Source organism: Dicentrarchus labrax, unplaced genomic scaffold (genome assembly GCF_905237075.1).
Source record: "Dicentrarchus labrax unplaced genomic scaffold, dlabrax2021, whole genome shotgun sequence".
NCBI lineage: Eukaryota > Metazoa > Chordata > Actinopteri > Moronidae > Dicentrarchus > Dicentrarchus labrax.
The window spans coordinates 19,683,719-19,698,795 of record NW_026136703.1 but is presented as its reverse complement, the minus strand read 5'-3'; the positions used below and the strand labels follow the sequence as shown (position 1 = coordinate 19,698,795).

At 40.8% G+C, this 15,077-nt stretch overlaps 1 protein-coding gene across 5 annotated transcripts; it reads right to left on the bottom strand.

Annotated features, from left to right (window-relative positions):
• Window positions 1-392: 392 nt before the first annotated feature.
• On the bottom strand, window positions 393-15,056 carry asxl2 (ASXL transcriptional regulator 2). 5 transcript variants are annotated; one of them, XM_051389357.1, is made up of 13 exons: window positions 13,938-14,669; window positions 13,643-13,726; window positions 13,387-13,469; window positions 12,160-12,268; window positions 11,697-11,838; window positions 10,196-10,314; window positions 9,047-9,164; window positions 8,658-8,726; window positions 7,726-7,886; window positions 7,304-7,400; window positions 7,079-7,184; window positions 5,426-6,170; window positions 393-4,952 (listed from the first exon to the last, which is right to left on the bottom strand). In XM_051389357.1, the coding sequence occupies exons 3-13, from the start codon at window positions 13,440-13,442 to the stop codon at window positions 3,114-3,116; spliced, it is 3,561 nt and encodes a 1,186-aa protein (XP_051245317.1). In that variant the 5' UTR covers window positions 13,443-13,469; window positions 13,643-13,726; window positions 13,938-14,669; the 3' UTR covers window positions 393-3,113. The 5 variants fall into 5 exon arrangements, with proteins under 5 accessions (XP_051245317.1, XP_051245299.1, XP_051245308.1 ...); XM_051389339.1 differs by lacking the exons at window positions 13,643-13,726; window positions 13,938-14,669 and adding an exon at window positions 14,882-15,056; XM_051389348.1 differs by having other exon boundaries at window positions 13,643-14,669.
• Between the last annotated feature and the right edge of the window lie 21 nt (window positions 15,057-15,077).

The window sequence follows — 15,077 nt, the reverse complement described above, 5'->3', positions numbered from 1 at the left end:
TGCCAAAAAGGCACCTTGGGAGTCATTAAATTCTCCCCAAAAGTTTTTATGTAGACCAGCTTGTACTTTTGAGTTTATACTTTATCAAAGAAACAGATATTCAAACCCACTTTTGTTAATTTTACTTTTACTAATAATTCAACCTGGAGAGTTTTTAGTGAATCTGCGTTTCAACTGTGAGTCATTAAATATTGGAGTTTTACTTGCATAACCAGAGGCAAACTGATATTAGAACAACCCTGCTTCCTGCTTCTTATCCAGTTTGCAATTCATGCTTTCTGCTGTTAAATCTGAAAGCTTTAAGCCAAATCCGAGACACAATCATAGCGACGAGCAATCAGAATTTCCCCTCTGTGTGTGAGATAAGCACCAGTAAACACAAACAAAATCACTTCTCTTTTCATTATTTATTCATAATAGTCTATAACTTTTGATAAAATACACTTTGTTTACAAGTGCTGATTACTATATTACATTCACCCGGAGTTTAAATGGAGACAAAATGACACAGACATATTAAACAAATTCACCTAGTGATAAACGTGACATTTTAAAATGGTGGGGATTGCCCATGACACTTTCCCCTGCACAGTCAATACTATATGAACTGCTATTCTGAATGCACACACAACAGGTAACTTCAATGACAGTGGGGACTGCTGCCTGACTCAGGTTTCAGTCCTTATTAACAAAGATTTCAGCTGCCTTTTGGGATGATTGAATGTTTTTGTTAATTGTTTTGCAGTGCAGTCTAGTCCCCGACTCTACATGAGTAAATACAGCATCCTAACATCACATTCAACCAAATAAGAACTAAATATTTATTGGGGATAAATCAAATTTGTGTTAACAGAATCAAATACTGGTACGCCAGTTTTAGTGAAATGACTATACTAGGTTAGTGGAAACCGCTCCTGACTCTACAATCTTAAAACCAATTTTCCACAAGACACAACCCCCATTTAATAACAAATACATTTAAAAATGGACTTTGATTAATCCACTGATCTAAAAACGGTGCTTTAAAAACATTTCCTTTTCTTTTCATAAGGTAATGACACAAATGTAGACAGCTAACAGGATACATGTATTAGACAACATCTCTATGGAAAAATATAGACCAATAGATCCATTGAAAAAACCTGGGCCATACAGAATATTGATACCTGGGCAATTTGAATTATAAAAAGTCTGTATGGTGGTCTGTCCAGTCTAGACAAAATCATAGGAAAAAACGGACAGCCAATATATTATTATAGTAAATACCCTGTTGATTTTCAAAAACAATTAGCAAATAGATTTTTTTTTATATTAAAATATATTAATTAAAATATATTACTTTGATTAACTAGTCAGACATTAAAAACAAGTTCTGATTATTTTGTTTTCTTTAAGGTGACTTTGGCATATTACCTTGGAAATAATTGCTATAAAACAGGCCTACTTTGCACTTCCAGGAGATTTCAAAATATAGTTGATGCGTCTTAATTTGCAATCAGCATGAACACCCAAAGAACCTGCTGAGGTAACTCTTCACACTGGCCTTTTTTTTTTTGCATGTTAATATGTGGTAAAATAACTATTTTTACTGTGTTAACATCATCATAACGCAGCTACAACACAGTGTTCACATCACAAATGTGCTGGCCCATCCCTGAACATCACACATATACATTATTGTACATTATATAAACATGATACAGTATTATTTTGTGCTCACAATACTTCATACCACATTTAAATGGTGGATAACGCTCTCAATCCTCTGGAAAAAAGGCCATTTAAAAGTGAAGTGTTACGCCCGCCTGTTAATCAGTGTCATATTGTACCTCCAAATCATTTTGTAAAACTGAAGCATACTATGCTGAATCATTCTGAGATAAAGCATTTAGCGTTTTAGCATAACTTACTGTTCTTCTCTGTTTTTCTTTCCACAGTAAAAATAATTAAGTAATAAACAGCTGGATATGCTGAAGCAAGGTGTGCCACATGAATAAAATAAAATACATTTCTACATCTAGGCATATACCGTAAATGAGCATAATATTTACAGTGAAAAAACAAAATTATCTTCATTTTCTCCCCTTGCCTTGAGTGTTTTTTTTACCGTTTGCCACTGCTGATGTATCTATACAGACATACAAGCATGAGAAAATCCACCTCACGGGACACAATATCTACAAACTGGCTTTTCGGGGAGAAAATGCAGGTTCACACAGTAGGAAGTGACTCTAGACCTTGACCTGGAATGGAAAAGATCTCAATTTGTCAAAAGCAACATATAGGCATTTTTTTTATATATATAAATGAATCTTTCTCCATATATTTTGAATGTAAGTGCTGTACACAGTTACTACCATATATCCAGGTGGTTTCAAGTGCTTCGCTCTGTAACTGCTAGTCAAAAAATGATGTGATGTGCAATCAGTATCATTCAAAATTCCTTTTGTATTCTCTTTCTAAAACTATACATGCTCTTTCTAGTTCTTGAATCTGAGTGTGCTCAGTAATAAATGTACAGTTTTTATATAAAATAGTTACTGTAAGTTGCACTTCCCTGCCATGCGTGCATAAATGCCAAATAGGAGGTACTCTACAACCAATGATTATCATTAGCGCCCTTTTTTTTTTTGCCGTTAACCATAACTGATTAGGCCCAATAATAAAAAGTGTCAGTCTAAAACACAACAACAGTCATTATGTTCTACAAAAATAACAACATTCATTTTCCCTCCTTTTTTAAAAACTACACACACACACATATATATATTTAAAAAAATATATCAAACTAATCCTAGGCGAGTGCAAACATTGCCAGATTTTATATTTGTCACACATCTGACAGACTACTGATTGGATTGAAAACTGATTGACATTTCTACCAAAAAATTGCACAAAACAACGTTCCATAGATGTTGGTGAAACAAAGACCATCCAGTGTAAATCCTTGCCTTTCCAACAGCGACCACATGCTGGTTGTTTTGTCTGGAGCACCGCTAATGTGCTTCTCCCGAGCGCTCTGATTCTGTACTGATTCTGTATGACCTGGCTCTGCTTTGTGCCCCGCTTCAATGCAAATCAAACCATATCCTCTAATTATTATTAATTTCATATCATCGTACAACTAAACATGACACACAGAGTTTCGAGGGGCCGATGCAGTCGTCATGGCAGAAGGCGCCACATCCTTTGCACATGATCATAGCCTTCAGTCGGCAGTAGCATTTAGACTGGACGTCCTCCATGTTGGGGCCCTCGATGAACGTCTGTTCAGGTGAGGGCTCGCCCTGGTTGCCGTGTTCTAACGAGTGACCGGCGGGTATGGTGGTGACAGTCACTGAGAAAGACATGACGCTCCCGTGGACGCCGCCGCTGTCAGCCTCCGATGAGACAGTGGAAGAGCCGGTGCCTGCAGTGCTGTGGTTCAAAGTGTGAGGTACAGACATGCTGATAGTGCCACCGTAGCACGATGCTGCCACGGGTTCCTGATTATCGAGTGTTCTCTGGGGTTGAAAGGCAGACGGCCGCTGGTGACTGGGGTCCACTTGGGTAAGATATGGCTCGGAGTTTCCTTGATTACTATTGCAGAGTTCGAGGTGCCTTCGGTGTGACTGTAAAAAAGGGCTGGTGTCTTTGGCTGTCGCGCTGATGCTGTTGTTATCGGCACCAGCTACACTATCCTCTGATCCAGGCTCAGTCTTTACATTGGACCAATGTTGAACGCTTCCTGCTTCATCAGACTTGGTTATTGAGTATACCTGCTGCTCTGTCTTAACCCCAGAAACAGGAGAGAAGACTTTCCTGACTGGTTCTTCTTCCTTAGCCACCTCCTCTCCTTCTGTGCTTTCCCTTTTTAAATTGGACACAGAAGTGTTTGGGATGGCAGACTGGTGCAGTCTCCTGCTCTCTGGTCCTCTGCCGTATGTGGACACATTCAGCAGGTAATGTCCTGTCATGGCAGGCCTGGGCATCCTCTTACGACCAAGAAATCCAACAGAAATCCTGGATTGGTCCTGACGCTCTTCTGCATGCACCAGCTGATGGACCTTATACTGGGGTTGCTGAGGTCCCATACCGCCGTAAGGTTGGCTCTGCTGCACTTTCCTCTGCATAAGAGCCTGTAGGATCTGCTCCTGAGTCTCCTTATCAGGAAGTTCTCTGTGATGTCTTGCGTATTCTGAGAAAACTCCTGCTCGTCCTGCTGTATTGAACTGGTGGGACATCTGCTTATCAACCCTATGCTCAGCAGAGTGTGACGTCTTCCCCTTGCTACCAGAGGGTAAGTTTGACATCTTCACTTCCACCTTGGATAGCGGTTTTGGGAGGATCTGCTCCAATGGAACCTCTTTGCCCTGCAGAAGCTGAGTGACCAGTGGGTTGTTTGCAGGGATACAGGAGATGGTCCTGGTTGATGATCCAGCTGGTGATGGGCTTTCTTGTACCTTCAAAGCGTGCACAGATGAAGGAGTGGGTTGCATTGATGTGTTTGAACTCTTTTGAGCGCTATGGAGTCCTGCACTGACAATACCAGCAGAGGGAGCTTTGTGTTTGTCGTCAGTTATGCTAGAGAAAAATGTTTGTGACCGATTTGGGCTTAGCTGACCAAAAGAGTCCAATGGGCGAGAAGGAGGTGTAGTGGTCTGACCGCTGCTGCTGTCGGAGGCTGGTAACCTGGTTGATGCTTGTGGGGAAGTTGGGCTGGGGCTGGGCGATGGCTGTGTCTGCTCACCACTGCCTCCCCCTGGCCCTGGGCCTGGCACCGATCCCTTTGAAGCAGATGATACTGCGGCAGCTGCTGCTCGCTGCGCTCTGGCAAGCTGGGCTTTGGCTTTGATGTCAGCCAAAGTGCGAGCACCAGTGCGGCCTGGGCTGCTAAGCGGGGCTGGGAGGGGAGTCCTAGGTGAGACTTGGCTAGGTGACAGTGGAACGGGAAGAATTCGTGACACTGAGATCTGCAAAGTGACAAAACAGAGATTTATTTTAAGATATGCATATATATGTAGATGAAAAACATCTATGATACAAGTAAAACATTGTTCACAACTTAGCAAAATACACTACTTCTGTGTCATGTTGTCGCCTCCTCATTGCTACAAAACCCTCAAAAATACTGCTGAAAGTAGCTAATTTACGGATTTACTAGTGAAGATACAGTTTGGAACATACTGAGCATGAAGATCAATGGCAGAAAAATGCAGGAGGGATTTGAGAAATATCAGTGGACATTTTGATCATTTTGGACAATTTTTTCTCATTGCCATTGGAATCTACTCTACTATTAATTCAAGCTGACTACAGCTGCCACCCCTCTGCAAAGAAGCAAGCAACACACTTGTTAGAACCACCTTTAAAGCTTACAAGTGGTGAGTTTTTGATATTCAGTGATAGACAGATCAGAGAAGAGGTTTTACAAACATTTCCCTACCTTGAGAGGAGGAACCCTCTGATTTGTTGTTGGAGATGGTGTAGGAGGGCTGGATGTGGATGATGCTGGAGGAGATACGGAGGAGACTGAAGACACAGAGGAGATTGAGGACATACGGGGCCTTTTCTCTGGTGTCAATTCACCCTCTATCTCACTGACAGATTTCCTTTTCACCGGCTCCAAGGGGCCAGTGGGTTCAGAGATGACCTGTTCACTCTCCTCAGCAGGCTTAAGCACAGATGCTGGCTGATCTTCTTTTAACTCTGAACTAGCCTTTGGTGGATGGCTCTTCTTCACTGGCGGCGGGGGAAGCTCTGTTTTCTCCTCCTTCACTTCCTCTTTATGCTCCTTTTCAGGCAGCGTTCCTACGACGGCCCGTTCGGTCAGTCTCACAACCTCAGGTGTTGTCGCTGCAGGTGTTGTCGCTGCAGGTGTTGGAGCAGACTGCGCTATTGTGTTCAGCTTACGATCCTCAGCGTACTGTGAGCGCCGTGTCTTCATGGGCTCTGTGGTGAAGATGAGCTCTCTCTGAGCAGTCGGTGCCTTCAGAGGCTCCTGTGTTGGCTTCATGTTTTTCACAGCAGTGGCTGCAGCATCAGTCTGGCTGCTGTCCTCGGTGCCCTTGGGATCCTCCGGTGCTTGAGCGGCAGGTCCTGTCTGATGAGTCGGGGGCTGGGGCCTGGCAGACTCCTGATTCAGATCAGCTTTTGTCAGCTCTTTGGATTCCTCAAAGCTGAGCCCAGAACTATACAGGGGAAGAGAGAGAAGAGGAAGGCAGAAAGACAGACAAAGAAATAAATCCATAAATCAATAGCTTTCTTAAAAAGGAAGAGATTTATAAAGGTACTGTTACACACAAAGTTGAACTTTGAACAAAATTTTCCCTGTTAGTATTGTTTGATATATCACAGAAAAAAACATTATGGTGTAGTTTTTGTTTACTTTTTTAAGTCATATTCCCTACATTTCTGTGTACAAAGTTATGTATTTTTTACAACATAAAACATTTTCTACACCCTAGAAGCCTTATAAAGTATGACATATTGCAACAACAAAAAATTGGTAATCATCCATTCAGTCTTTTTGCAAGTCACCCAGCGAGACCCCTTCGATTGGCATCTTGATACACAATCAATGAGCCTCCAAATTAGATACATTTTTAAGCAGCTAACAGGTCGATTCAATTTGATTTAGCCTTGTCTCGAAGCAATCCAATACAATGTTATGAATAGCGTGAACAATTCCACTCTATTTCTACTAATAACATACTTATATGTTTCCAAGAAGAAATCTTACCAGGTATTCATCTACTCCTGTAATGTGAGAGGGAGAGGAGGGTGGTGCTTAGATCCCATTTGGAATCTCATTCAACTCTACATAATCCTTTCAAACACTCCACCGTTTAATAACAATGCATTTCTGAAATTAGATATTCAATCTTGTTAATGATGTGGAGAAACAAAAATTCTTAGAAAAAGTAAGACTGCCATTCTACTGTTTGTATTGTAGGTACTACAGGAGAGGCCTTTTAATTTGAAAGGAACTGTCTTTTGGCATTTGGAAAGAATGAAAAATATGCCAACTTCTGTAAACCTGGATGGGGTTAATGAATAAAGAAACAATAAAAGTTTTCAATCACAAAAAAGAACCTACTTTTCACCATAATAGTTTTCAAAGAAAGCCTCCTTCCAGTGCTCGACTTTCTTTTCCTTCTCAATTTCTTGGCGCATTCGTAACTGCAACTCAGGAGTGAACTCTCCTGTAAAGGAAAAAGTTACGTAATACAAAAAGGGAAAGGTTACATTATACTTGGTGACACAATCATTTTAAGTTTGAATGTTATTGAAGTTATTATCATTTGGGAACGACTGCACTGACCCTCGGCCAGCCTTTCCTTCCAAGACTGTGCTGCTGAAGTGAAGAACTCATTGTTTAAGGCAGAACTAGTGACCTTCAGCAGGCCGTCCATGCAGGCCTGGGGAGAGTAGGCACAATATTATGACTAACATCATCACAATCACAGTCACTGCATCAGTATGTTGACTTACGCTTCCCATATGTGATGTACAGTTAAACATGTAGAATCAGTGAATACAGAAAGCTGTACAGGAGTTAGCTGTGTGTGAAATGTATATCCATGTGCAGAGAGGGTTTCTACATTTAAAAAACATTTCCAAACTATTTTGTGACAGAGAGTGACAGGAAAGATGAGAAATTGCATGCAATAATATTACACACATCACATTTAGTGCTAAATAATGCAACAGAAGCATAAAAAGTATGTATAATCTTAGCGCCACCTGCCGGTCAACTTCAGGCAGAAGTTTGAGCAGCCTCTGTTGGCAATCTGGGGGCAGAACAGAGAAGGTATGCTTGTTGATGATTGCCCGCAGATTGGTGTTAACCAAAATGGAGTCTGGTGTTTCCACATCTATTTTACACTTGGTACGTTTCAGCTGCCCTGCAACACAAAACAGGAAACAGATGTAAGCCAAGACGGATCCAGCAATGCAGAAACATGACAATCTTGCAACTGGCTTCTTGAGTAATTTACTCCGACTTATCATTTCACTTGTTCCTCAGCTTCTTGAAATAATGCAGTTTACTTGATGTAGGATCAAGTGAGCAGGCAAGTTTGCACCTAACTGTCAGATTATTGAAAAGTATTTTAACGGTTGTTCTACATTTTCTTATTGTCAACAAAATCCAAAACAATGCATGCATCCCTCTGTCAATACTTTCCGACTTCTCTACCTGTCTATGGCATAAATCACCAAACACACTGGTTCCTACTGAAAACTCAAACCTTTGAAAAAACATTAGTGTAAAAAAACACAACAGTTTCATTTTTAAAAAGGCAAAATAAATAGGGCATTTGTTGGTGACTATTTCATGCTGATTCATATATTTTCAGTGGACTAGTAAGTATTTACGGCACCAGGACAGTGTAGCTGACTCAAAATAAACTACAGTGTCTTTGTTGATTTTAATGAAAGAACATGTCATCCAGTGCAACAGGGTGGTTTGTAATTGTTTTGGTTTTTGGACAACTACGGAGGTCTATGGCAAAGACGAATAAGCTTTACTAGCCTTTGGCAACACAGATAAATGCACTAAGTCATTATTGGTTTTGGTCTTTTCATGGGATTTGTTGACAGTAAATAACATGCCCTGCCCTTGTCTTTAAGATTTCCAAACTGCTGCTTTACATTTAGGTAGATGTCTGACTTACCTGCACTCAGGCGGCCTGACCTCTGGGAAACCTTCCTTGGGACGACTGGGTGGCATAACTCTGTTTGGACTGAGGGAAAGGAGTAGAAGGAAAAGCTCAGAGAAATTGCAGGCAAGAGATCTAACGTTTCCACACTGCTGATGCCAATTATATATGAGTCATGGTTGGATGACGATAATACTATGCCTATTGTTCTACTACATCAATATCAGTCATTCATATTCAAAACTGTTTGTAATATAAAGCAATGAACATTAGTAAAATGTCCAAACTGACTGCATATCACACCTGATTCCTGTGAGCTGGATCTACATCTATCACACAAGCCCAGTGGGCAACTATTCATTTCATTGGATATTGTATTTGACAACATAATAGCTGCCACCTACCAGTCTTTGTAGTAATGTCAGCCATATCTTTGATGGTTTTCAGAAGCAGTCTGGGACTGGAGGTGGTTGGCATTCCCCCCTGTCTGCGCTGGTTTCTCTGTTGCTGCTGCTTCAAGGCCTGAAAACAAGCAAAACAAGGAAGCAACAAACAGCCAGGAGTATGAGAAATAGAGAGCGTGAATCTGTCTAACACTCTGTTTCCCTGCAACTACCCCCCCCAGGGCCACTTGCCTTGTTGAATAACAGCTAAATAACAGTGCAGCAATGAAACATAGGTTGCATAACACAAGCATAAATCATCTATTTGTTGTAAATCTGTCGAAGAAGTCTGATCACCTCATAAACACAATGTTTAAAGAAGCAATCCAAGACATTCCACAGAGTGCCTTTTTGTTGTTTTAGCTGATTTAAATAAAAAGAAAATCACAAAAGAAATGTACACCATAGGTCTCTCGAGCACTAATATTTTGGCCAAATCGCCATCTTTTAGTGTTGCCTACGCCCTATAAATGAATAGAAATTGGTCTTACAAAGCTGAAATTTCCACACCAGCACAGATGGAGTGAATTACAATCTGTGCAATCAAGTGAAATCTAATTAAATGGAACACAAAAGGCACAAAGCAGCCAATAGGAAAATGTTGAACGGGTGGATTATGAGGACATTAATACTGTAAAACCAGCTATAGGCATTTTTCCCTGACGCCTCATTGTTTTAAAATAATCAGCACAAGATGTTAAACAGACAGGGAATGTGTTTACTGAAAACAGTCAAAAAGTTTAGATAAATGTGGTGAAATCTGGATTCATGGATCATGGATTAGCTTTGATATATGACACAATAATAAATTCAAACATCCAACAGATTGACGGACAGTTAACTCACATTCTGATCAGTACGGTTTTTGGATTTAAGAGAAGGAGTCCTAGTTTAAAAACTCTACACTCCATGAAATCATTACAATGCTTAACATGAATGTATATGTGTGAGTTGCAGAGTGGCCTGACGGGGGATTTACATGAGTGTATGTGAGTACGAGGGTGTGGCAGGAACTCATGTAACATCTGAGACGGGTGTTTTCACAAACAGTCAATGTAGTAAATAATCCGATAAACAATTAAAAATAGAAAACACAGAACCAAAAAGTACCTGTTTCAAAGCTTTCTTGCTGTGTTTCTGCGAGGGAGAGATGAGTTTACTGGTGGGGACAGAAGGCGACGAGCATCGAGGCTGCGGGGAGGACGGCTGTGACTGCAGCTTGGAGGGAACTACGAAATACAAAAGCACGAAACAGATGTTACTAAATACACTTCCTGAGGGTGTTGTACAGACTTTATCACATCACGCTTTTGTTTTGATGAAACTGAAACCGAGAGTGTGCACAAAGGAGCAGATTACGTTACCTTGCTAAACTATCAAATTACATAAAAAAAAGGGCCAACCACTCAACAGGAAGATTATTCACAACAATCTTTCTACTGGATATTTCTGACAAGAGCACCTTTTCTACATACCATAGCAGCTCCACTTGTTTCTTTTTCGATTCCACTTAATTTGCATTTGACTTTGTGGTTCTTTGTATTGATTAGTTCAAAAATATAACGATATCAGAGTCCTCCTACTCAGATGTGAACGAAGGTTATTTGCTTGGCAGTTTCTAACTTGTGCATAATGAGGAAGTGGTCACGGGTCATACTGAGAAAATACCGTTTCCTGTTTTAACAGTCACTTATAATATTCAAGTGGCAGAGAGAAATAACGAGAGTCAGTAAGAGCACAGCCTGAGGAAAACAAAATAATTGGCAATGGAAGGAAAGCTTATTCTCCGAAGCTGCTCTGCAATCAAGCACAATCAGGTGTGCAATTCACAATAAAGCAATGATTTGACCTCACAGACGCACAAAAAAAGCAAAAACTGCTATGATGTGACTGCCACGCTCAGCACGCAGCTTCCCTGCTGACAAATAAGACATTACGGACACAGCGTGTTCGTTTTAAAAATAAAACCCACCTTTCGCTATCATCATGTCTGATGCTCAGTGTATTCCAAGAATCATTTTGTGATGAGATGGTTTATTATTATTATAAAATTTATGTTTTGTCGTGAAAACACTCCCAGTGTGCCTCTTCAAATGCTACTTCAGCTGGTTTCCTGTGTTTCCGCATCGACTTTTAACAACGCCTGAGAAGGGGCGTTAACTCTCAGAGTCATAACAGAGCAATGTAACCAACCAGCGAAAATCAACTAATGAGCAGACCTGCAGTCCTTACTTATTGTGTTATTCTTTATTGATGGATGACAGGGGATCTTTCTCTTCCATTGATTCTGCCAGAATGATTGTTGAACAGCAGCAACAATTGTGCAACAAGAAAGAAACCCTTACTCCTTAATACAGAGCTTACAAATAAAGCACAGAAAAATTTTTAGGGGTATTTATCAGCTATAAAGTAATGAGTTCAGTTTAATGTCCAGCAAATGTTTAAATTAAATAATGTACTATAATCATGGTATTATAAATGTTGTTTGATGATTCCTGAATGACCCAAAAAAGCTTTTGGTGACGTCTGTAAACCCTACTTAAAGAACTGACTTCATGGATGCAGTGATGTACACACTGTTAATAGTGAGCCTGTATAAGGTGCACAATACCTCTTCGCATCCATCTTCCTCTCCTTTCCTCTTGAGTGATGGTACTGCTGTTGTTTTCTGTGCTTTGGGAGTCCGAAAGATTGTCACTGCTCTCCTCAGAGTCCTCCTCAGACAGCTCCTTCACCACGTCTGAGATGTCCTTCTACAGAATAGAGTACATAGAGTGTATTACACCTTTGTGTTATAGATACAGAAAAAGAAGAGTCAAGCAGAAATTCAAAAACATCTTTTGGTGTACGCACTCACACCCTCCTCAACCAGAGCATTCATCATTTCTTGAGTATGAACATATCTATCTTTGGTTAGCGTGTCATGATGCCAACCAAGATTTATGCTTTCTTCCTAAAACAAACTGACAAATGGTTGCAATTACAACAATAAATCACTGTGAATGATCTTTTTCTCAATTCATTTCACGATTTTTGGCCTTACAGGGCACAGTAGTGAAAGCTTGTGTCCTAACCTTCAATGTGTAGACCCCCATTCTGCCTGGAACTTTATAGAAGATCCCCTCCTCACCACGGGAGTTTGTGTGCAGCATTGCATTAAGACATGCCAACGGCGAGGTTCCGCTGGATCATGAGAGAAAAACGCAAATTACACATCCGTTCCCCAATAAATCAGACAGCTGGGAGAAAAACGCAAGACGGGTAAATGCTGGTCTGATATCTGGGGAGGAACTGACATCATGCATCAAGAGAACATGTGTGAGTTCAGGGCAGATTCACACACTATAGCTGTGAGGCAATTTACTGAATATTTAATACAGAATCAGTTGCATAAAACTGGTTCAAGACTAATCTAAACATCGTGAGGAACTGATATTCTCGGAAAAAAATGGTCTGACATAACTATGTCTGTTGCATAAAAATCTGTTCTAGTTAAGTCAAACATTTCCAGAACTAACTTGAGTTAATTAGGAGTGCATAATAATGCCTCAGCAGTCACGCCAGAGATGTATCCAGAGGTATAGTGAGGAAAAAAAAATATTTTTATCAACTTACATTTGTGTTATACAGTGCAACAGATAGTATATAATATAATAAAATGCATTGAGATTAGGGGGAAAAAGCAACATCTGTTATTTATTGGGAAAATTGCACTAGTCAGGCTTACAAATGTTACGGGCTAAAATCTGCCAGATAATTTATGTCATTAAACTTACACCCCCACTAAATTCTTTGGCTCGTGTGCAGCTGTGTTGAACTTCTAGTCAAAGCACTGTCATTAGCGTCCATGCTATATTTTGTTAGAACATCAAGAAATGTACCACACTGGAAAACAGAATCATGTTTTTAATGCAACAGGTTGCTATAGCGAGCCTAGGTGAGGTATGAGCGAGACTAACGCTGTGTCTTTATGCAACTGAACCTAGGACATGTTATTGTTAATAACATGCAAAAGGAAAAACCAAAAATAGTGGCATTACAGTGAGTTTGTTAAGATAAGGGTTTGGGGTTGGGGGCTAGCTTTTTCTTACCTTCTGGATGAGAACAGTGACAATGAAACAAAAAGAAATGAACAACAATTATTAATTTAATAAAATAATTGTTACTATGTGAACAAGAGAAAGGAAAGTACACGATATGGGCTATCAATAACAGAGGGAGAAAGTGTTTTCTCATGAACATGTCTCCTATCTGTACGACATTGACTCTCGTAAGGCTGTCGATGCCACAAAAACATTTACCTTATTTCCTTAAGCCTTTCTCTTTGGATCACCTGCAAGATCTCTTTATGGCTCATGGGCGTATTGGGGTATTTCTCCAAAACCTACAATAATAAAACATCAAAATGCATTATAAGATGAGTCAGATATTCAAGTGAAGAGCGGTTGTCACGAAACATGTGGTCTCAAGGCTACTTTAGGCTGAGATTTCACATTGCTGAAGCTTTTTCTAACTCTTGACTTTGACTGTGTGATAAAAACAATCAGGACCACAAACCTTTCACAAACATTGTGGCTTTTTGCCTAAAACAGATCCGGATCTTCTGCTATGATGTTGGTCCACGCACGTCTACATGTCATACTGATGATAAATACCAAGTGGTTAACTACTGAAAGGACTCATTTTCACATACGGCTGTCATCCTTTTGGAAACACTCCCATCTGCTATTACATGAACTGGGAATGCAGCAAGATCACAACAGCACTTTTGTACAAAACAAACATCTCACAGCAACGTTACAGAAACTTCATGTGGAGAGCAAACAATGTTGCTTTTGATTGTTGCTCCCACCTTGTACATTTCTGTGACAATATCCCGCAGTGCTGTAAGTTAGTATGTTTGGTATCTCAGTGAACCAGGACTTCATGGGTGTTTACAAACTCACGGTGTTACATTTTAAGATCTTTACACGGACAAACTATTCATTTTAAATAAGTCAGTGAAGCTAAAGCACCGCTGAGCAGTAGATGCACACATACAAGCAACGCTGTGACACTTTATTAATGAAACAGTTGTCGGGGAGTTTTTCTATATTTTGTAGCCATTAGCATGCTACGCTACACGGCTAGCTGCAATGCTAGCAACATGCAGTACTGTACTCTTGATGATATCTCGCCGAAAACGCTGCCACGCAAATACAATATAATAACCTGGTCACGTTAAGGTAACGTAGGGGCAGTGAGCTTTAATGCGGACACAACACGCTTCACACACACTGGGTTTTATTTGCAACTGATTTCAGACAAAACTTGTTGACGAACTGAGTTTTAGCGCTAGCGGGAGTTAGCGTGCTAGCCTTGGCTTAGCCGCGCTGATCGCTTCATGCTTTCACTTCACTCGACTTCAAATCGTGACAGACGTTGTCACCCGTGTGTTGTCCCGGGACACAGCACACCGGAGGGTTAATGGACGACGTGTGTGTGTGTGTGTGTGTGTGTGCACAGGGTCGACGCTAATTTCGCTCGGCGGCGACAAGAGGAGCGAAAGCTACGCGGCTAATGACAGCAGGTCTCCCTCTCTCTCTCTCTCTCTCTCTTTCTGTCTCCCTCTCTCTCTCTCTCTCTCTCTCCCCCACAGTATGTCTTAACCGTCAACACAGGCCTTGCGCGGTGTACGCAACATTTCGTCTCCACCAGCAGCAGCAGGTCATGAACTCATAAACACAGTTGTACAAGTGGGAGCGTTCAAGGAAAACAACCACAACAAAACGGCAGATTAAAAAGCACCCTGAGTACCGTTCTGGCGGCTTCCGCCCACGTCCTCCCCTTCTTTTTCTTCTGTCTCTCCCTCATCGTTGATGTCTGGTTGCAGAGTAGTGTTGGCTGTGTCTGTTTCAGTTGAAATGTTGCTTTAGTTACCGCGTAAGATCCACTCCGTCTGCCATGTTGGACTTACTGTAAAGAGTCATGTGACTCCGAAGGAAACGTCATC